At 36.1% G+C, this 24844-nt stretch overlaps 1 protein-coding gene across 5 annotated transcripts in view; it reads left to right on the forward strand.

Annotated features, from left to right (window-relative positions):
- Art3 (arginine methyltransferase 3) overlaps positions 1-24844 on the forward strand; it is a 101928-nt gene that overhangs the window by 50840 nt on the left and 26244 nt on the right. For all 5 annotated transcript variants that reach the window (XM_069820838.1, XM_069820836.1, XM_069820837.1 and 2 more), the window contains exons 5-7: positions 494-681; positions 15316-15542; positions 18554-18913. In XM_069820838.1, the coding sequence (XP_069676939.1) occupies positions 494-681; positions 15316-15542; positions 18554-18913 (775 nt within the window). The remainder of the gene's footprint in view (positions 1-493; positions 682-15315; positions 15543-18553; positions 18914-24844) is intronic.

Below are 24844 nucleotides of genomic sequence, written 5' to 3' on the forward strand. Positions count from 1 at the left end.
TAGATTCATTTTCCGGGCTGAGACGCCGTGGTCTACTGGTTTGTTTTATACCAGACGTTTCGTCTGCAACTGCGGCAGACATCTTCAGTGGAATGGTATCTGAGGTCGCAAGACTCTTCTCGGCGTACCTCTGAGGTACGCCGAGAAGAGTCTTGCGACCTCAGATACCACTCCACTGAAGATGTCTGCCGCAGTTGCAGACGAAACGTCTGGTATAAAACAAACCAGTAGACCACGGCCTCTCAGCCCGGAAAATGAATCTAGATTTATAGACTCTGGCCGTGAAAGCCTACACTGCAAGATATAAACAGTTACATTATTCACAACATGATAAAGGCACTGAGAAACATGCAAAATATATAATGAGACAGTATATTGTAGAGTATCACTTTTGTCACGCTACATTCTATGTATTTACCTCTGTTTTGTGTGTGTGTGTATGTGCTCTTAAATAATTAATTAAAAATTCATTATGCAAATTATTTTCCAACAGGATCGCGTTCGAACATCAAGTTACAGAGATGCAATCCTCTGCAATAGTGAACTGTGGAAGGATAAGGTTGTTCTTGATTTGGGTTGTGGAACTGGAATTCTGTCTATGTTTGCTGCGTCAGCTGGTACACAGAAAGTTATAGCAATAGACGCTTCTGATATTATTTTTAATGCAATGGATATAGTCAGGTAATTATTGCAGAATATTTATTTCTCATAAAGATTTATTATTATTTTATAATGATGGTACAATATGCGGCAAAACAAACAATACTGAATTTATCACTCATCTGCTGTCATGTTTTATTTTATATGATAGTTTGACATATTGTATATTGTACTGAAATTTTATTACAAACATACTATGAAAATCAAGATAAGTTATTATAACATGCAAGGTGACATAAGACGGATCCCTATGATGGAACTTCTAGACAACAGCTAACTTTGTTGTGTTATTTGGTGCCGCATTGTTAAATTACTCCTGGTATTGCTCTTTAATATGCCCCACTCTGTATGACCGGAAATAATGCTCGATGATAAACACTTTCTCCTCTGTTGTGAGAACCATAATTGCAGCACTAACCCTAACACTGCATATACAGTATGTCAAACTATCATATAAATAAATTAATACTTGGTTGCTAGGAAAACATGGACAGCAGATGAGCGATAATTTCAGTATTTTTGTTTTGCTGCATACTGTAGTAGTAGTAGTAGTAGTAGTAGTAGTAAGAATAATAATAATAATAATAATAATAATAATAATAATAATAATAATAATAATAATAATTCTGTGTACGACAGCTCGTAGAGGGCCAAAGTCTATCAGCCGACTGCTGGACTCATGTCTACATGCCTTAACAGAGGTGAACGATCATACAACCAATATGGAGCTAATGAGTAGTTAGCACAATAATCCCTTCAGCTATTATAGCTGGCTCACAGAATCGCATTTTGCTAACTACTGTAGCTGCCCAAATTTATCACGATGCTAGGAGTTCACTTGTTCCATATATTTACCGAAATTTCATGGGAAAATTTTTTCTCCATGAAGACCTAAACCAGCTCTCATTGCGTAACTAGTCCGAGGCACGACACCTTAGACCATGACACTATGAGGTGGGACTTTATTATGTTATTGGTATTAAGTTTAATGCTTTGTTTTATTACAGTATTTGAAGATAAAATAAATTATTTTTCTACATCTTACCTTCTTGCACAGTATATTAGAGGTAAATAAATTTCCTTTATTCTTGAAAAATTATGTTTAATTTAATTTAGTATTTAAGAATGGAACCAGTATAGTGGATACATAAACATTAAAAAGGGAACGTTGTATAGACTAGAATTTACTTCTTAAAATGTTTAATATCATTTAAAGATACTCTTAAGATAAGTGTAACACTCTTCACCTTCACAATAGTAATTGTGACATACAGTAGAGTCTCGATTATCATACGTCAAAAGGGGTCGGATAAGGGAAAATGTCGGGTAATGCAGAATAACAAAGACATATATAATGAAACAAGTGTTATGGTAAAATATTTTACTTACTGAATAAAAAAGTAAAACAAAATGTTAATGAACAATGGGAACATGGCCTGCAGCAGAGGCATGCATTCTGAGTATGCCAGGTAAGCACCGCTTAGCCAATAGATTTTGAAAAATGCAATAAATATAAATCTGTTTTTCATTTAGTTTTTCTTTCTTTCTCTTGGGAATGCAGAGAAAATTTATCAACTGCAACTAGCGCTTCTGCAGTGGAATACTGCTCTTCCACCGCTTGCTGTGAGCTACTTGTTTGTACGGTATCGTGTAATATGGCATATGCACACAGTATGCAACTTACAGCGTGTAGGAAAAGCTGTAAGCCATCTGCTTCTTGGCTTGAAGGAGCGTGGGAGTAGGCTGCCTAGATAGGAAAGAAAAGTTAAGTTCTTCCAGGCGTTTGTGTTTATGTTACTGTGTAAGAATAGTAACATTTGTTTAGTGATTATTTCTGGGTATTCAGCACTTCCGTTATTCCAGAGAGGTATGTGCTTATTTTTCATAAAGTTTCGTGGCATTAATTTGTAAACAGTACCAGAAAAGTAACACTATCCTAGTGCAGATTACTTATTCTCTCTTTGCAGTTAACAATAACGGAGCCATTATGCATGATAGAACAGTTGTTGCAGAAACCATTTCATTTAAAGAGTTTCTATGAAAAATCGTAAATTGTGCAATCTGGCAGATCTTATCTAGAATTGCCTAACTTTAAGGCAACACACAAAGACAAAAGTCAAGAATGCATGCGACAGTTTCAAGTATCTCAGTACAGCCAAACAGAATGGAATGAAGTAGGTTCAAAACGTAACAAACTCATTTGTTGGCCATGTTTGTTATTTGCAAGAGAGCAGACTGTTTGGTCAAAGAGTGGCTGTGATAATCTTAACAATTTACACAATTCCGTTCAGAATCACGAAAAATCTCAGTGGCATATTTCTACATTGCTTCAGCTGAGGACTATTGGAACTACAAGAATAGTCATTTAGCTCGATGTGCAGGTACATGTAAATATTTCACAACATAATGAGTCTGTCAGGAAAAACAGACAGGACTTAAGAGGTTGATTGACAATGTATGCTTTATAGCTATTCATGAACTTTCATTTCGTAGATACAATGAGGGATAGATTCTCACAACATGGATGTTTACCATAGTGTATTAGACTTACTAGCTAATTATGATGCAACCATAAGCAGTCATCTTGACACATCAAGCGTTTTTCGCGGAACATCAAATAGAATTCAAAATGACATAATCCATTCTGTCAGTAATCTAGTGCTAGGTAAAATAAAAGAAGAAACTACGGTATCAACATTTATTTTTCTAGTATTAGATAAAATATCAAACATAATGAATTCTTCTCAGCTCTCATTCTCAGCTCTCAACCACTCTGAGATATGTTAATTCTGACACTGGGAAAGTTCATGAGAGATTTATTTTATTTACGGATATCAGTGCAGATAAAACAGCCAATGGTTTACTGCAGCAAATTATTAATGAATTCAAACTGGCTCCTAAGTTGGTTGCACAGACTTTTGATGGAGCATCTGTGATGTCAAGGTGTACAGGTGAACTGAGAGCTGAAGTTCAAAAACTATACCTAAAGGCTATATTTGTCCACTGTTTTAGCCACAACTTGAGTCTAATTCTATCACAGCCAATGTCCTGCATAAAAGAATGCAGAATAATTTTTCAGAAGTTACCAGTTTCCGCAAATCCTCTAAACTAACTCATGGACTAAATGAATTTACTACAAAAAGAATGCCAAGAAGTGCCTCTACACGTTGGAATTTCTCATCTTGTCTGGTCCATACTGTGAAAGAGCACTGCACCTCATTTATTAGATTCTTTCAACATACGTGTATATTGGATGTAAGTTAACAATGAAACAATGGTAAACACAAGATTTTTGACCATTTCACAAACAACGTTTTTATTATTGACATTCAGCAGACTTTTCTGCTACACAGATGTACTTTTCAATATTCTCCAGTCTAAACATTTAGATATTATGTACTAATTTCAAAAGATTCAGGAGACCAAAAGGGAAATATTAAACCTCAGAAACCAGGGCGATTTAATCTGGAGTGAAACTCAGGTATATCATGATGTTGAAAACGACCCTCCTGCTAAAAAATATTGTAGTGTTGAAGATTTCACAGTATTAAGGAGATCTCTCTACAGCAACATTTTGGACAACATAATTGTGCAATTAGAAGAAAGGTTTGATTCATTAGACCAACTACAATTTACATCATACTGGATCTAAAGAAGTATGAAGCATAATAAATAGAACAAATTTTCTCTCTCTGTATTTGAAAAATCAAAGAAACCCACAAGGACGTATTTAACATTGTCAGATTAAAGAATGAACTCACTGTTCATGACTTCATTGACAAACATCCATACGAACTTGTGAATTCACTGAAGAGTAAGCAACTAGATACAGCTTTGCCTGAAATATATAAACTGGGATTACTCATCATAACCATACCAAGCACAACAGGAGCTGTAGAAAGATCGTTCTCTGCACTGAAGAGAATTAAAACATACCAAAGGTGTACTCAGAGTCAAGAGCGTTTCTCAGACTTGGCACTTCTGTCAACAGAAAAGGATGTTCTTCACCAGTTAAGAAGTATACACATTTTCTACAATGCTGTCATCATTGAATTCACCAAGCAGGAAAGGAGAATGGAATTTACATACAAATAGACACATAGGCAACCAAGTTAGCAGTAAGTAATGTTTGTACAATGTGGACCTCTCGCACTGGCAAGAGACGACGAGGCAGACCAGGAACAAGATGGGACTACGCCTTCAATAAGCAAGCAGGAGCACACTGAACTAGAACTGTACGAGACTGCAGCGGCTGGAGAGACATCCGAAGAAGGAGGCAGGAAGTGCTAAATACGATCATCTAGTGCCCGACCGGGAAGAAGGGAGGAAGTGCACGAAGTGGGGAGTGATGAACACGATCACACAATGCCCGATCGCAAAGAAGTGAGAGAGAAATAAAGAGGTGAAGTGTGGAAGTGATCCAGTGACTGTCCAGAATTGAGTGAATTCCAACAAATCTAACCACTTACGCAGAATGGCTCCCCACATGAGTCTTACCGAGCTACCCCTCGCAAAAGGAGGTCTTAGCCCTTCAGGGACAAATCAGCTATTCATTCATTCATTCATTCATTCATTCATTCATTCATTCATTCATTCAATGTTTATAGCACTATTAAATTGAAGTTTTTACTTTATTTTAGTAGATCATGTTTTTTTCTGAACTGTATTTACTTCCCACATTAATAGACCCCCTTCAGTTTCCTAAATAATTTCGAACAGCATATTTGTTGCCATCAACCATTGCACGTCCCTGACCCACAGTAATTACAAACGTTTCCAATACAGTATTTAAGGAAAAAATGTGTCATTAATGTTTGCTCGCCTTTTAATTGACATTTACTCACTGCGAGTTCTACCACAAACAGTGACGGATAATACAGAATATCAGATGACCAAAGATCGGATAATCGAGACTCTACTCTATTTTGAGATACTTGCCTATTGTCTGGAGATATATATAATGTGCATATAATAGTTGAAATGTGTTCATGTTTTAATTTTATCTATTTCATTTTACCTTCTAGTACTAGGAATCATGACTTTTTCCACCAGGAAAATAACAATAGTTCTTGGATATTTTAATATGCATATTCCAATTATGATGTTCAGAATTGTCCAGCTTTCACTGTAAAGAAGAAATGAAATTAGGTGTCTAATCTTCATTCTTTACAAGAAAACTCTGTATGTAAACAGTTGCACATATCTGAAGCCTTTCCTGTTGGCTGCAGGACAGAAAATCTCTTCATGGTGTCTAGAAAGCAAAGTTAATTAGTTCTTGTCTGAAGGCAATACCTGCTATATATATTTTCGAAGTCTTAATGGGAAATTTTCTGTTTTTCTAAACACAAGAAGGAAATACAATATATGAAGCAGTTGAAAAACTGATGAAGACTAAATGATGTGAAGAAAGAAAGTAGACTGGATCAAGCACAGACTGTTGACACTAAGGCATGATAACATAACAAGGAGGCTGAGTAATTTATCTATGGCTACATCACCACTCACAACACAAACTCAAACACGGAGAAGGAAAGTGTGGTCAGTCAATCAGTTTCTGTATGCTCCATGTACTATTTGTATATAATACAGTGTCAGTGCTGTGCTGTGTTAAAATTGCATGTTGTTTAACGTCTTGTGACATACCTCATAGTGTAGGCTAAAATGGCTAAGCCAGTTGCTGGTAATTTACAGTTCATATATCATAAGGAGAAACCCTTTAGAAGCAGTTGTTACTTGACGTGAACAGTTCATAATGTAAGTACTTTCTTGTGAAAATCGCGCATGCATTTGTTGCTTTATGTTAGGTTGTTAGTTTAAAATAATTATCTGTTCTGTCACGTCATTACTCCACACGTGTCCATGCATGCCTCATTTTCTGGTATAAACATAAGACCAATCAGTAGTCGGGAAGCAGAAGGATTTTGCATTGTGTTTGTTTATATGCAGAGTCTTCTTGTATGGAATGAGGATTAGTTGTGTATATTTATTAAATTTAATGAAACATTGGTTAAGTTTAAAACATTTGTAATTCTGTACCAAGAAGGACAGTATAAGCTTTTGTAATTATACACGATGTTCTGCTCAAATGTAAAAAAATTTCAATTGCTTATAAAAAATTAATTGTTTAAGCTATAAAATGTAACATCTGAAGGGAAAATTCGTCACCTTTTTTAGTGATTTCAATTCTTACCAAAAGATGTAGTAGCAGTATTGTGAGCTTTGCTGTCAGTCGTAGCATCATCACAGGAAAATTGTACAGTTGATGCTGTGATTTATTGAGTTAGAATTGATTAAGATGCAGCAAAAGGTTAGGCACACTGATTCCTGAAAACATCAAGAAATAGCACGAGATATCTTTAGGCACTGGAAGTGTTTTAGAGAACCATGGTGGCAGCCATAAAATATCAGAGGAGATAGTATCGAATGTTCAAGCAGCATTCAACAGGAATCCTCATAAGTCATTCAAATGAGCTTATCATTTGCAAATTTCGACAAAAACACTTTACCGAATTCCACATCTCTAACTAAAACTGTGTGCATATAAAATTCAGTTAGCACAAATGCTACAACCAAATGACAAGCCCACAAGAGTGTAATGTGCTAATTATGTGCTTAACCATTTAGGTGCTGATCACAACTCTTCGTATTTCAGGAAATGTGAATCACCTTAATGTCCACATCTGAACCTCATAATACCCTACACTTTAATTGAACATATTCGGGACAGTCATAAACTGAATGTTTGGTTTACACTGTCACAAAAGAAGTCACTGGTCCCATCATCATTTCAAATCAACTGTTACTGGCACCACATACCTTGACAAGTTGGAGCAATTATTTTTTCCTAAAATTTAACATATGTAGCCTCTCCCTCATGAGTACTCACCTTGTCATGGTGAGGGGGCTTAAACTTGTTGTTTAAGCTAATAAGTAACAAAGAGGTACCCACAGAAGCTGCATTAACACCAATACAGTCCCACTATATTTTTCATTGCTTATGATGCATGGAGTCCCTCAGTGTAAAATTCTCTGGAGGTAAAATAGTCCCTCAATTGGATCTCCGGGTAGGGACTGCACTGAGAGATGCCAAGAATCATACTAAAGTACTTATTTGGAACAACAAAAGTCACACCGTCCAGTCAATCAGAGCCAAGTGTAATATTGAAAAGAACCATATAATGAGACAAAGAGGCAAATATAATACCAAAAGGATTGAAGTATGGTGTCAGTCCAATGCAGAAGCAAAATCCATTCTCTGCAACATACGTAGCCTGTCGTCTATTTTCAATAGAGAAGTTTGCCAGACTCTAGACCAGATTTTTCTTGTGTATTGAGTTGATAGAGAAAGACTGATCACGTAACTCGCAACATCCTTGGTATTATTTTCTTAAATTTTTTAGGGTTACATGAAAAACAAGGTTTATACAACAGTAGTCAGAGAGAGTCCTTGATGATCTTTGGCAGTGCATCATAGTAGTCATTGCCAACATGACTGCAGACATGTTGTAGTGTATATGGTAAGAGATTGTCTACTGCGTTGATGTCATCTCTACAAATGCCGAAGTTCACGTAGAGATATGAAGATTTGTTTAAATGATGTAAATGTTACCTTTAAATCACAAATTATATGTGGTAAGTTTTCCTTTCAGACAAATCTGTTGTTCCATTATATCTTGAACTATTAATATTTCACAGGCAATTGAAATACATTTGAGGGAAACATTCTGTGTGCCGTATGTGGCTGATTGATGACTAGGATTGTCAGGTGTCCCATATTGTATGATATGTCCCATATTTGAAGTCTGAAAAACTTGTTCTGTATGAAATCCATACATGACACCAAAAATCCCATATTTACGGACATTATATCATAAACGGATACTGCAAGCCAAAGGGAAGAAGAAATGTAGGACGACCAGAATTGTCCTCGTAAATTACATGATACATATTTTACATGCAATTTACGTCATGTAGAAAAACTAATATTTACACGATTTTCTACATTGCGTAATACATTATTTCCATGGAAGTAAATTAATAAGTTATGTACTCTACTACGTGCTTGAAGACACTGTGTTGCTGTATTTTTAATTATGGAGCCACAAAGTGTACATTTTGCACAATTTTTATTTTCGAGTTTTGTGGGAATAAAACCAAGTTCGTCATACTTGCTATGCAAACATCTTCCAGCATATGCCATGTTGTCTTCAACTTTTATTTTTAGTACAGAATCTTACTAACTTCAAAATCACTGATTATAAACTCTTACTGAATGCTTTGGAACTATGCTATGAACTGAAGTTAATGTCATTCCATCCTTTTAAATTAAAATTTCTAGACTATCAGATCAGAATACAATCATGAACAATCTAGAAGTATGTACGAGGGTGATTTGGAAAGTTAGTTCCGGTATTTTTCAGAAAGTACTTTATTGAGGGAACTTAATTATTACATGCAAATGAAAATGCATCTTTCATTTAGTTCTCAGCATAATTTCCATTTACATTCAGACATTTGTCATATTGCTTCGAAATTCCCTCTGCGTAAAAATCAGCCGCCTGTGATTGTAGCCATCCACTGACACTCTCCTTGAGCTCCTCATCTGTTTGAAACTGCAGGGATCTAAGCCATTTCTTCATGTTTGGGAACAGGTGGTAGTCGCTTGGAGCCAAGTCAGGACTATACTGTGGATGATGAAACACCTCCACTGGAACTATCTCAGGAGGGTTTGAATGCTTGCAGCAGTATGAGGTCGAGCATTGTTGTGAAAAAAAACAATCCAAGAACTTAACATGCCATGTCGTTTGTTCTGAATTACTCTCCTCAGTTTGGTTAGTGTCTGACAATACACACCAGAGTTTATTGTTGTGCCTCATTCTATGAAATCAACCAATAATATACCTTTCTTGTCCCAAAAGACAATTATCATGGGTTTCTTGGTTGAAAATATTTGGAGACAGTTTTCTGGTTTCATAAGGGAATTGGTGTGACCCCATGCCACTGACTATCATTTTGTTTGGACATTCATGTATAAAATCTATGTCTCATCTTCTGTGACAATCTGATCGAAAAGCCCGTCACCTTCACTCTCATAGCGCTAAAGGAATGTCAGTGCTGCTACCATCCTCGATCCTCTTGGTTTTTTGGGCTTCAGACAGAACTTTTGGTACCCACTGAGAACAAAACTTGTGATAGCCTAACCTTTGTGTCACCACTTCCTACGCACAGAACAGTTTGATTGATTTGGTGAAAATGCTGAGAGAGTTACGAAATTGTGAAATGGTGAATTTGTTTGACCACATCATCCACTTTTGCAACAAGTTCATCATTCACAACAGACGTCAGTCACTTCGTTCTTCATCATGCATGTTACTTTGTCCATCTTGGAGTTCACGACACCAATGGTGAACAATACTGTCACTCATAATGTTCCTGTAAAGTGCAATATTGTTTTTCCCACAGAAACCATACATGTACTTCACATGTCGCAGGAGCTTCATTTACTGTACATATTTTAAAGCCTGTCTTGATGACACAAACAGTCTAATGCAGTCTCACAATGACACTACTGGGAGCATACTGAAGCAAGCTACATAGCAGAACAAAGATGATGTTGCTACTGTCACTCCTGTGCGTGACATATGAGACCGGAACTAAATTTTCGAATCACCCTCATAGTAAAAGTCAGAAGTGCCACCTATGGGAAAGTGTCCACTGACAGTTCTCAAAAGGACAATAAATTTTGTGTTTTATTTTTTAATAATGGCCTCTGTGAACAGGATTTCTTCAGTCAGCAGATAAAGGAAAATGAACGAAGTCAGCATTACGCACAAAGACACTATCCATCACCACAGATAAAGGAAAATGAATGAAGTCAGCATTACGCACAAAGACACTATCCATCACCACAGGTAAAGGAAAATGAACTAAGTCAGCATTAGGCACAAAGACACTATCCATCACCACAGATAAAGGAAAATGAACGAAGTCAGCATTATGCACAAAGACACTATCCATCACCACAGATAAAGGAAAATGAACGAAGTCAGCATTACGCACAAAGACACTATCTATCACCACAGATAAAGGAAAATGAACGAAGTCAGCATTATGCACAAAGATACTATCCATCACCACAGATAAAGGAAAATGAACGAAGTCAGCATTATGCACAAAGACACTATCCATCACCACAGATAAAGGAAAATGAAGTCAGCATTACGCACAAAGACACTATCCATCACCACAGTGGCATAAGGAGCTTGGCAAAGAAATACAAAGACAAAAGATGCTGGTGGAAACTATGGGAAACACAATGACAAAATTATGAAAACAATTGGCAACTCTTGATGATTAGTAAACTCTGTGATTTGTATCGATGTGACAAGGAGCTAAGCAACAAGCAGAAACACTGTGTGATATCGGCTTATCATTTCAAAGGATAGAAGAAATAAAGACTCACAGAGCTCGAATGAAATATCGCAAATAATGCACACACACGCTAACATTTATGACATAAATTACACTTTTAACGCATTGTGTAAAAATTAATTTTTTACGCGTAACTTCCGAAACCTGAGGGCGACCAAGGCTAAGATGGTTGGATGAAGTCGTTGAAGATCTGAGTAGTAGAATCGGAGTTAAAAGATTGTGGCTGGTTGCCAGGAAAAGGAAGTTCTGGAAGACAATTTTGAAGGAAGCCAAACAGAGCTTTAGTTATGTTGCTGTTGATGATGATGATGATACATGACCAACAGTTTTTTAATTTTTCTTTTATTCTCTTCCCTTACTGTTTGTACAGGTATTGTGTTGTAGAATTATGTTAAGAAAGTCACTTTTCTTATGAACATCAGTGTCTTTAGAAACGTGACAATGAAGCAAATAAATTTAAATCTCTAGCTACCTCTGTTTCAATTAAAAGTAATTTTATTCCCAAACAATAGCTGTGCATGATTATTGTTACAGTAATGTTATTGTTGAATTGTGTGCAGTATATGTGAAGACGTAAGAAATGTTTCAGATCAAAATGAGTGATTTTTCTCTGCATGAAACAGAGGACTGTTTGTTTATATTTAGAAGAATAGAATATTTGTTTAATATTTAATGGACACATACTTTTCTATTACATCTTCCCAATCTGAATCCCAAATATCATTAATGTGTCTTCTAAATTTTAATAATAAAAATAAATAATTGGTTAGCAATTACTATAACAGCTTTAATGGTGTAGAACTAAGGTGATTTTATATGCTAGTATATGCTCTGAAATGGCGCTCCTACATTCCTCTCATACAAGTTTCTCATATTTTTTTCGAGTTAAATGTTGCAACTGACCTTTATTTACATTCTTTCCCTCTGGTTTGTCCCTTAATTCTTAATTATCAATTTTACTGAGGATCTGAAACATAAAGGAGATGGGAAGTATCAACAAGTAACAAATATTAATTGATTCCTAAATCTTTTAATTTAAGTATTCATTCGTGCAAAAGGCATAAAAAAAATTTAAATTATGGTTTATTTAATGACACTTGCAACTGCAGAGGTTGCATTGTAGCTGGTGTGCTGGAATTTTGTCCCGCAGGAGTTCTTTTACATGCCAGTAAATCTACTTACATGAGCCTATCACATTTAAACATTTAAATGCCATTGACCTGGGCCGGGATCGAACCTGCAACCTTGAGCACAGAAAGCCAAACAAAACGGCATATGTTATTAGAATGTCCATTATCTTTTCTTTTAATTTTTTTTTTCCTGTTAAGTTTTTTTAATGTTTTGTACACCTGCACACTCATCTGGTCACTGCCAACTAACAACATTAAGCTACAATTTTCCCGAAATTGAGAATTTTTATCTCAATTTGTTCCAAAGCTATTGATGAACAAGCAGTGTGTACATTTTTTTGGGCTACTCTGTATTTTCATGTAAAAATGGTACTTAACTTTACTAATTTCCATTGTACAACAACACTGAATACTAATTCTTGTAGACTGCTGTACCCAGCCACATCTCGTGGTAATTTTAGGAAGTACATGTCGCGCATTTTTCAAATGTATATATTGAGTATCCAATGTTGACATATTTCTGGGAGAAAGTAAATAGTTGCCATGACTTGTGGAATGACCCCTGTACCTCAAATACATATCTATCGAAAAATTGTAGATACGCAAATACGTTTAATGAGTATTAAAATTGTATATATATATATATATATATATATATATATATATATATATATATATATATATATATATATATAACAATATTCGTATCTACAATTTTTGAGTCATTTAAAAATACTAACTTGACATTTGCATTTCTTTATTGAATATTTTGCGATTTTTAACTTGATTTTTGAACAGCTGATGAGATTATCACATGAGCATTGGCCAAATTTTACTTCATTCCAAAAGTGTGTTGGTTTTCTACGGAGTTAAATGCTGTTTCAAGCTGATGGACAGACACTGCATGGTGGGCCAGTTGTTAAATTTGACGGGAGAAAAAACGTAATCTTTTTAAGTTATGAAATTCATTTGTAACGTCTTACTTGTGTTCTACCTATAGTATATCCAAGGATAGTTTATTGAGGTCTGAAAATAAACTTCCTCCCCAAACGATAATGAGGGACAGCCCCAAACACGAGTCAACAGTCTCTGCTCGCACACTGTTATGAATAGTCATGTTGATGTTATAAGAATCAGTTGCAAACATAGTGAATAAGTGATATATCCGCCAGAATACAACTGGAACCTAAGCTCATGGGTTTGAAATTATTGTTTAATAGTTTAAAAGTTTATTTATATACAGTTATTGTAATAAAACATAATATTTCAGAACGTGTCTGCACTATACTAAAAAATTTTAGTTTCAAATTTTCATTTAAACTTTTAAAAAGTTATAAGTCTGTCTAAGTTTTGATTTTGCTATGATAACGTAATTACATGTGTATATTTTAATCTGTGGCATGTTTGCTCCTTTTGAGTGAAATCGTGTTTTTTTGTAGATCAGTGCCAGCAGTCGTTGTGACTTGCCAAGAGCTGTATGAAGTACTTCTTGCTAAATCTTCAAATAAAGCCTCATATAAATGTGTCCTAAGGAGATATGATTTAGAACATTGTGCTAGTGATGTATTGCTCAGCATTCAATTGACTTTAAGTGCACATAAATGCGAATTACTTAAGCACTGGAAACAGTGCAGTTGAAAGAAAGACAGATTACTTATAACGTATCCCTTGCAGTCCAGCAGCCTCAAATTTCTTCGCATGACAAATTTACATTAGCTGCAGAGGTTTCTTTCAGGGTTTCTGGAAAAAAACAATACAGCAGAAATCATTAAGGAAATTACGCAGACTTCTCCCACTAAGGCAAAAGAATATAAAAGGGCCTTTAAATCGCCTGCATTTAAACCAGTATCATATAACAGAGAAGAGGCTTTAGAATTTATTGTGGATGATAATTTAACAGAAAAGACAATATACATGACGTACACAATACGCAATTTGCATAATGTGCTAGAGAACACTGCACAGTGGGCCAGTTATTAAATCTGATGGCGGGAAATTTTTTTTTTTTTTTTTTTTTAAGTAATGAAATCCATTTGTAACAGCAATACTGTTCGGTGATTCTTCAGTGGGCCAACTAAATCTGCATCAATTACAAGAATTTGTGAACAATTGATCAGGCATTTCTCTGTTATTTTGCACACTATCTCGAGTGGTTTTCCAGTTGATGTAGAGAAATTTGATGCATTTGCTTTAAAAACAAACAGATTTACATCTCAAACTTTACTCATGGTATTTCATGCTGGTCAGTGTGTACAAAGTGCTTATACATGGGGGCAGAATAATTAGGTCTGTAATATTACGAATTGAAATGCTCTCCGAAGAAGCTCAAAAAGCTACAAACAAGTTAGGAGATCCAGTATATAGAAGGAAATGCACGAAAAATATTGCGACAAGACAACATTAGAGATGTATTGAACTTTCTTGTATTAAGCTCCTCTGATCCTGTGATCTCAAATACATTTCCTTTCCCGCAGAAAAGACAAGAATCTTTGCCCTTAACAGTTCGACAGTTATTAAGCGAACCAAAAATTCTGGAAAATTCGCAAGGAAGGAGCAAATGCTGTGACAAAACAAAGAATGATAGTGACACAGACAGCAGCAATGAGGACGAAGAAGATCGTGGTGGTGGTCATGGTGATTATGAGTATGACTATTAGAAGTGTTTAACATAAACTTTGGCCATGTCAGTTCTATTTTTTTAAGACATTGCAGTAAACAAAGTTATTTTTTATAGTCTGTCAGAAATCGTAAGTAAAGAAAGAACAAGAAGTTACATACCGGTATTATTTTTACCTTTATCTAGCCACACATTTGTATATATATTAATTTGTAATAACATGTTTGTTAATATAATGCCTATCAGATGCATTTGTGACTTCATTATAATTTTTTCCCGGCAGATTTAACTTCTGGCCCATTGTGCACTGTACCAGTCTAACATGTGATGGTATGTGTTGATAAGGGCTTTTAAATGCATTCTTGCAGTTTTGTAACTAACTGTCATGTTTCTTACCTTGTGGATCAAGTTACAAATCTTTTTTTTTCTACATCATCTCATTTTGTAATACAAAATGTTTTGTTTTCTCTTCACTAGGGAAAACAAACTTCTAGACAAGATTGTGCTATTGAAAGGTCGCATAGAAGAGACGCAGCTTCCTCAGAAACATGTGGATGTTATTGTGTCCGAGTGGATGGGGTACTTCCTTCTGTTTGAGGGAATGCTTGACAGTGTGATATATACACGGGATCATCATCTGGCACCAGGAGGGCTCCTGCTGCCCAACAGATGTTCCATGAGCTTGGTGGGACTTGGAGATACAGGTGAGCACCTAAAGTCATTTCTTTTACATTTTCATTTTACAGCCCAATTTAAAACCTGCCTGCCTGCAGTTGCACCAGCAGTTTCCATCATGAGGTCCACAAGATAGCAGCAAAAGAATCTCTTGGACAATTACATATTATTGCCACTAATTGGTACATTTAAAATAAAATAAAATATACATAGCCCTATTTTAAAGCATTCACCAGCCCAAAGAGACTACTTGAATTCTATACATGTTTGACTTCTATGCAGGAAATTTCCTGTTCCATAGTGCAGTTCCTCTCTTTTTATTGAAATTCCTCTGCATACGTTTTTCTGCAGTTATTCTAGAGTACACTTTGTCTTTAATATTCCACCGAAGGTAAAAATCACGAAAAATAATTATTAGATCCAGATATCAATGTAATAACAGATTTCTCCTTATTAATTTTTCTTCTTTTGACTTCTGAGTTGTTTGAAAAATATTTTACACTAAGTGTTACATCGTTTAGAATTTCCTGGGTGAAATCATGACACCTTCTTAAAAATGAAAAACTTGAAATCAGAATCATAAAACAGTATTAAAAATACATCAGAATATTAAAATATTAATTTGATGAGTTTTAATGCTGTTTTATCATTTTGATATCAAATTTTACATTTTTATGAATGAAAAAAACACTGTAAACACACACGACTAAAAATTATATTGTATATGAAATAGGACGCCTTATCTTACACTATTTGTCTAGGATATTTAGGCTTTCTAAATTTTTCAACTGTATCATGCATTTCAGGATGACTAGGAACTTTAACACCTGAAAAATTCTCTGCAAACTTTCTTTGCATTTGATGAGCAGAGTTAGTGAGTGAGTATATGGGTAACTTAAACATGAACTGTTTTATAATAAATCGAGGAACATCCATTCCAATCACACAATCACAACAAAATAAATTCTCTCTCCTACTGACTGCCAGATCCAGCAGGGATGTATTCAACGAAATAGTCTCAAGTTTCATAAGAAATCTACATCCAAAATCAGCTGCCATTATAGTATAGAAGTAGATGAATTTCTTCAAGAAAAGGAAATACACTCGTTTGGTAAGCAAAAGGGCACAAGTGTATCCTTCCCTATACTACTTAGCAAGAAAACACGTGTGTAGTAGCAACTTCCACCTCATATGAGAAAGTTTTCTCGAAGGCAAGACAGATAATAATCAAGATTTTGTTTTTATATGCAAATTTGGGCAACTGAACAGTCCCAAAGTAGTGTAAATAGATCACGTAAATAACAATTGTGAAAGTGTACAGCACTACATAAATAATTTGGCTGATGTGCTGACATTTTCTATTTAGAAATAAGGAGAACAGCAACTTGACTTACAGTAGGCAACATTTAAATACATCTGTACTGAAGTGAAATTAAACTTTGCTCTTTGCCCTGTATCTGTACAAAACAGAGACATGCTACACATCATTGTACAGCTCTGATAAAGCTATAAGCAGAGCATTGTGGAGTGAATCACGTGTAGGGAGTGGATTTTGCAAATATGTGTGTGTGTGTTTTTTTGTTGTTTTTGTTTTAGTTTTATTATATCATACAACATGTCCCATTACGCAGCGTAATACTACATGCCTTGGTTTTCTTATTAGGATTTTATAAATATTTTTCTTGTGTGTGTGTGTGTGTGCGTGCGCGTGCGTGCGTGCGTGCGTGCGTGCGCGTGCGCTTTTCTTTACACATTTCTCTTGTTACTGAATTGACTTAACTCATTCTCCCTGTACGGTCTTCAAATGCTGTTTCAAATGTTATTAAATGTCATTTCGGTTACAGTGTTGATCTCAGTACAGTGTAGCGGACTTAAGTTTAGTAGACTTTTCAGTTTTGCTAACATATTTTAAATCCCCCACTAAAATTCCATACATCATAATGCAAAGACGTTTAATTTTTACTTCATTACTTGTGATCATTTCGTTATTACGTGCAAAAATTTAAGTTGTAAGTCTTAAATCCGTATTTTATCTATTGTTGGTTGCATATTATATGTATTATGTGTATCTCTTTTTATTTTCAACATGTTGACTGGAAACGTAATATTGTACATAAAGTGTAGCGTCTTGTGTGCATGTGATCTTTGTCCTACGTTGTTTCTAACAAGAATGATTCCATTCTCTTGTTACTGGATGAACCTCAATAGTTTGTAGAAGATAAATTATTGAGAAAAACAAACAAAGTAAAGAACTACTTCCGATCTTGTCGATTGTACAGTGGTATCATATGTATATTATTTGTCGTATAAAGCAACCTTTTTAACTTATATAATTTCTTTGTGTTATAATTTTAAAATTGAGTGATATGTATATTCCTTTTAATATTGTATAGGCATAGTGAGTTTCTTGAATCTTACGTGGACTCGAAACACAGGTGCAATAAATGAAAGCTAAGATATGTTGTGGAATAGCTTTGCATTATCTAATGTAAAATCAGAACAACTTTGTTTAGATAAGACTTCTTCTCGCTTAAGTCATAAACTGAGACATAAGGGGAGAGAACAGTGTGGGTCTCTGCCTGTCAAAGAGTGGAAATTTTTATGTTATTTATGGCCTATTTAGGAAGACAAGTCACCACTGCTATTCCCACCCCATTCTACTCTTGAGACCGGTTCATGGATGGGAGGAGTGAAAGCTGACCAGGCCACAAGGCCAAACGAATTGTGCCTCAACTACAGCTTTTCAAGTGCGACCTCAAAGCCCGCGAAACATACAAAATGCAGAAGTCAGACCCAGCATGAGCGATCCTGGCCTCAGAAACAAAACAGGTCTACATACATCACAAAGTTTTCAAATACTTCTACAGTGATATATGCTTCATTCAAATAACTAATATATTATCTAAAAACACAAAATTTGATTTCAGTTAAGCCAAGTGACTGAGGCCCGGCTCACTTGCCTCACTCAATCAGCTGCCACTGCATTCAGAGTTACTTGTGATTCTGTTGTAATTGAGTTCAGTTCTTTTATTTTTTTCAGCTCGTCATGCTGAGCTTATAGGATTCTGGTCAAATGTGTATGGTTATCGTATGACCTGTCTGCAGCATGAAGTCGTTCAAGAAGCAACTATAGAGGTGGTGTCGCAGGACAAGATTATTACTACTCCATGCTTACTGACAGAGCTGGACCTGAGGACCTGCACTCAGAATGATCTTGAATTCTCTTCTGATCTGAATTTGGAAGTTACTACAGATAGCTCGTTAACTGCACTTGTCGGTTATTTTGATGTATTCTTCGACCTACCGCATGCAGTTTCATTTTCTACAGGCCCCCACGTCCAACCCACGCACTGGAAACAAACTGTTTTTCTCGTGGAAGAACCCTTGCCTGTGAAAAAAGGTAAGCGTCCTTTTGCCGTCATTTTTTTTTGTAACCTTACCTCATTTTTAGTAATTCGAAGCTGATCAATTGAATTCTTTGATTGTGATTACGTTGCACTAGGTAATTTACTGTAGTGATTTCCAACCTTTCTAATTTTTGCCATAGTTTTCTTTTTCTTTTTATTACCTTAATTATTACCTTAATTTTTAGTACCGTAACTCGAAGCTGATTAATTAAAGTACTTAATTGTAATTATGTTTTATTGGATGATCTGTTTAGTGGTTTTCAACATTTTCCATCTAAAACCAACTATATTTGTAGGGTGACCATATGTCAGGCATTATGTTTGACAGTCTGGATTTTCAGCTAATTGTTCTCCATCTGGCATTAACTCTTGCCAGATGCTAATTTGTCCTCCTTTTTGAGATTGGATCATAAATAACTATAAATTAACATTAACTGCTTGTAAATAAGAAACAATTTAATAAAAATAGCTGAAATATTTGTTATTTTGCTGGTAGTTATTTTGGTATTGGATGAGTGGGTGGGGTATACTGCGAATACATACGAAGTTTTTGGTGGGTGTGGGTATGAGTTTATGGTATTTGAGGTGGTGAGCCTATGAGACCACGTGCATGAAGCCAGTCTGTACTATGATATACTGGAGGGGGGAGGGGTCATGAATTGTCATTATGTAAGGTAACACTAAGCCCCCACACATGTGAGTGCACCCATGCAGTGTCAGTCACAACCTTATATATTTTTCAGTATATTTCCAATTTGTTGTTGTTTTCTAATGCCAGGCGTTTGACAATAAAGTCATTTGCCGCCTTGCACTTCAATATTTTTCAAAGATATTATCATGGTCAGCCACTGAAGCACAGATTGTGAGGTGTTCCGAAACCATTTCTTGGTTTGAGTTGCTCCATGGGCAGTTAGGGGACTGATATATTTCAATTGTATGCAGGTGTTTGGCCGAACAGTCATGGCCTGTTGCCAATCTAAATGCAGCTACAGATGATTTTCGTGGTAAATCGGGAATTAACTGTGGATTATGACACAGAGAGTTCCATTTTTTTCCCTTGAGATTGTGTTATCAAATATTGTTTGTTGAAGTCTAAGTATGTAGATTTTTTATTTTCAAAGAGTAATACATATATATTGGCCTTCCATTAAAATAGGTCTATCTTCTTGAGTTACAGTATTGATATCGTATTTTTCTACGTTTACTTCCATAAATCGTGTCTGTTGTCCATAAAAATATTTTGATATTGAAAGAAATCTCCATCTCACAAGATATGAGAGGCTAATGTCTGAAACATACCAGCTCCATTGCACTTCACACTGCCAAATGTGAGGTACATTTGCCTTTCAGGACTAGCACAATTGAACCACCTTACTCCCAGCTAGAATTCTTCTAAATAATTCTGTGAAACTTGGCCTTAACAGCCCTGCCAAATTTCCCAGGAATCTTCCGCCCTCCATCTGATGTACCAACCTCAGTTTCGTCTGAAGAAGGTAAGAAGAAGACAGGTGACGAAAAGATTGGACATGGAAAAACTGAAGAACGAAGAGGATTGGAGAAAATTTGAAGCAAATTTTTAAGAGAAGGCCGCTAAATTAGAATCCACACCTGGCTTATATGCACATCTAATATCAGACAGTAGACCGTGTTTTGCTTAAAGGGACCAAGAAGTAAGTTATATTTTCAGGTATAAATAATGGTTTTATAACATACCTCGTTACATAACTTGATGTTTATACTCTCCGTGTTTCGGAGAATGGTCAATGTAACTCGATGTGTGCATGCCTCGAGTTACCCTGCAGACATCTAAACAGTACTCAACCTTCTGCCAAGTGTTCTGTAACATTTGTGGAGTGACTAGTGCAGCTGCATTTGTAATGTGTTGCCACAGTTCTTCCAAGTGTCAACTCTACCACATTTGTACATAACACCCTTCACAAAGCCCCAGAAGAGAAGCCCTTGGGGGTCAGGTCGGGACCTAGGTGGCCAGGCAAGGGGGTGTGGCCTATTCCATCAACCTGTCGGGAAAGTTTGCATCCAAGAAGTCACGCACTGCTCCATAGTAATGGGGTTGCTGAAAAACGAAATTGGTCAACAACAAAAGTTCTGCAACGTGTTCAGATACACATTCCCTGTGACTGTTCCCTCGTTGAAGAAGAACGGTCCAATGACGGAATGCTCTACTGAATGGCACGAGGCTTGTATCCGTGTTAAACATTGGTGCGCATGCGCATGAACATGCAGCTGTTTCTAAACCACTGTTGCATAAACTTGGACAGTTTCTGCATCTTGTCAGATGTAAATCACAATAATATCTTCATCTGATTTTAAATGGTGAGCATTAATTTCTCGATCCCTCTAAGCAGAACACGGTGCATAATTGTTTGTATACATCTCAAGTCTTATTAGTATAATATGTTATTAGTCACTGATGTATGCAATGGAGAGGGAAAGGAACTGGCCACACTACTACCCCATTACCTTCTGGCTTAGTTGCCTCATTGGTGTCACTTATGAGGTAACCTGCCTTCAAACACAGTTGACTAAACAACAACCTGAAAATAGTAATGAGTACTGAAATCATGTAAAAATCTGTATACAGATAACAGCAGAAGAAACAATATGATACACAGAAAGTATGAGTATTAGGAAACCTTGAATCCTAGGGAAAATGTCGGAAATGGAGGGAAGGAGAAAATGGGAAAACATCAACACAGAAGAAGGTACAAGAAACTACAGGAAACTAAACAACGAACTAAGAAGAGAAACAGATAAAGGGAAAGAAGTCTGGAAGAAACAGAAATGTAACAGAATAGAGGATTTAGAGAGAAAGGAAGATATGAATTAATGTACTACGAAGTAAAATGTTTGGACTTCACAAATACATGAAATCCAAGTGGTTGATAGAAGACGAAATCAGCAATTAAATAACAAACAAGGAATACTGAACAGAAGGGCAAAGTATATAGAAGAGCTATAATCGTCCAGACAACTTAGGTATAGAATATGAAGCAGTCATATCACAAGACAGAAAAGGATTTTCTATTCTAACCGCTCAGGCTGGTTTGCCATATGCATGTACGCAGCTCTTTAGGTTCTGTAGCAGTTTTACGTACACTTGCATGCATCATGCATAATTGCACAAAATGGGATGCAGTGCATAATCTATTTGAGATATTTTCATGCATTTTTTTCAGTTGTATTGCAAAGAGCCTGTTTTTTTACTGCCATATGATTGTATTATGTTTAACCATTTCGAAAATATAAATGAAAGAAAGACGTTATGTAAATTTAATTCTACTTGAGGATTTAAATACTACTTCAGCACTTAGCACCAGAACTTTTAATATCAGGTTAGGGGGATACGGGAAGAAGTTGAGCTAGTGTTAAGGAAATGAAGAAAGGGAAAGCAATAGGAGTTGAAGGAATTCCTATTGAATAATTTCAAGGGAAAAATTGTTCCGGGGCCGGGTATTGATCCCGGGACTTCTGGTTGAACGTACCAGCACTCTACCACTGAGCTACCCGGGAACTCCACCCGACACCGTCTCAACTTTTCCCTTATATCCACACAACTCGTGTGGGCTGACGAAACGCCAGAGACCCACATCGAGTGCACACAATCTCTGTGTGACTTGGACGAATGCACACAATCTCTGTGTGACTTGGAATTGTGGTTTTCTGTTAACATACACAGTGACGTAGATATTATGCAATTCTAGTCTTTCAGGTAAAGCTCCCTGTAAAGCAGATTTGAATAATTTCAAGGGAAAAATTGTTCCGGGGCCGGGTATCGATCCTGGGACCTCTGGTTGAACGTACCAGCGCTCTACCACCGGCCCCGGAACAATTTTTCCCTTGAAATTATTCAAATCTGCTTTACAGGGAGCTTTACCTGAAAGACTAGATTTGCATAATATCTACGTCACTGTGTACGTTAACAGAAAACCACAATTCCAAGTCACACAGAGATTGTGTGCATTCGATGTGGGTCTCTGGCATTTCGTCAGGCCACACGAGTTATGTGGATATAAGGGAAAAGTTGAGACGGTGTCGGGTGGAGTTCCCGGGTAGCTCAGTGGTAGAGCGCTGGTACGTTCAACCAGAGGTCCCGGGATCGATACCCGGGCCCGGAACAATTTTTCCCTTGAAATTATTCAAATCTGCTTTACAGGGAGCTTTACCTGAAAGGCTAGATTTGCATAATTCCTATTGAATTAGTGAAATGCTTTGGTGAAGACAAGAACAATATGCAACGAAATATATGACAAAGGCGAATGACCTGAAGATTTCATGGAGACAGTGTTGCCAATACAGAAGAAAAATAATTCCAAGAAATGAGGTAGTGGAACAAGTGGTCAGCTTCAAATGCTTGAAACATATTATAATTAGTAACATAAGCTACTGCCAGGAAGTCAAACGGTTGATAGCAGTGGCAATGGAAAAAGTAGCATCTTCTGCGGACCTCGGGGAAAAAGAACTAAGAAGATTGGTGAAGTGCTTTGTGTAGAGTGTGGCATTGTATGGGACAGAAACATGGATATTATGATGAAGTGAAGAAAAATGACTAGAAGCATTTGAAATGTAGATATGAAGAAGAATGGAGCATGTGAAATGGACAGACAGAAGAAGAAATGAAGCTGTGCTAGATAAAGTGGGTGACGAAAGAATAATGCTGAAACTGATTAGGAAGAGAAAAAAGAATTGGCTGGATCACTGGCTAAGAAGAAACTGGCTACTGAAGAATGAACTGGAAGTAATGGTGAAGGGGAGAAAAGTTCGTGGAAGAAGAAGATATCAGATGATAAACAACATTAAGATACATGGATCATATGTAGAGACTAAGAGGAAGGTGGAAAATAGGGAAGATTGGGAATGCTGGGTTTGCAGTGAAAGATCTGCCCTTGGGTAGAAAACTATGAATAAATGAATGAACCATAAAAGTGCAAATTTTTCTTAGTGCATAGAAATCTACCCCAGCTAATGACAAATCTTACTGCTAGACTTATTAGAGAAAAAAAAAAAAGAGTTTCTGGATTAAAATGTAAGTATGAACCTCTAGCATTCATAGCTACTAGTTCAAAAAGATGTTATATTTTTGGATCATCTTTACATTTAGCTAAATCATGCTTTAAGAAAAAATAGTCTGATTATCAAGCTGGGAATGATTCAGACATATAAAAACAACAACAAAAATGGTTATGAAAGTAAACAGTAAGGAAAAATTGAATATTCAAGACCAAGCTGTGAAATGTGTGAAAAAAAAAACAACTATTAAGAATATGGTTGTTTCTTCTGAACAGATGAAAATACGACTCAAAAGTTTCATTTTTGACTCTACAAGAAACCCAAGTCACAATAGAAAGGATTGTGGATTATGGGACTACATTCCACATGACTGATAATGAAGATCTGTTAGCTATGATTAAATGTTTTCAATCTAAAATAGAAGTAGCAAAAAAATCTGAGGTGATGACATCAGTAAATTTGGAACTATTGAAACTTAAAATTGTGAACTGAAAGAAGTTTTGTTGATTTCTGATTTGTCGAAGAACTTATCAGTCGATGCTAGTACTTAAGTGGTGAAGGAGTTCAAATAACCAAAAATAATTCATTAATATGGGGATCTTAAAGAAAATAGGTATGGATTGAAAAGAGAGAAGATTGTTCAGTAATCTTTATATGAAACATCGAGTCAAAGTCAGGATAGCCGAAGAAATGTCAGAAGGAAGTGAAATTGGGAGAGGAGTACGTCAAGGATGCACTTTATCACCTACATTGTTCAACATCTACTTGGAAGATTTATTAAGGAACTGTTTTCAGAACATGGAAGGAGTGATAGTAGGAGGAAGAAGAATAAAGTGCGTAATATTTGCTGATAATATGGTGTTATTAATAGACTTTGAAGGTTCGGCCGCTATCAG

The sequence above is a fragment of the Periplaneta americana genome, chromosome 3, assembly GCF_040183065.1.
Source record: "Periplaneta americana isolate PAMFEO1 chromosome 3, P.americana_PAMFEO1_priV1, whole genome shotgun sequence".
In the NCBI taxonomy this organism is placed as follows: Eukaryota; Metazoa; Arthropoda; class Insecta; order Blattodea; family Blattidae; genus Periplaneta; species Periplaneta americana.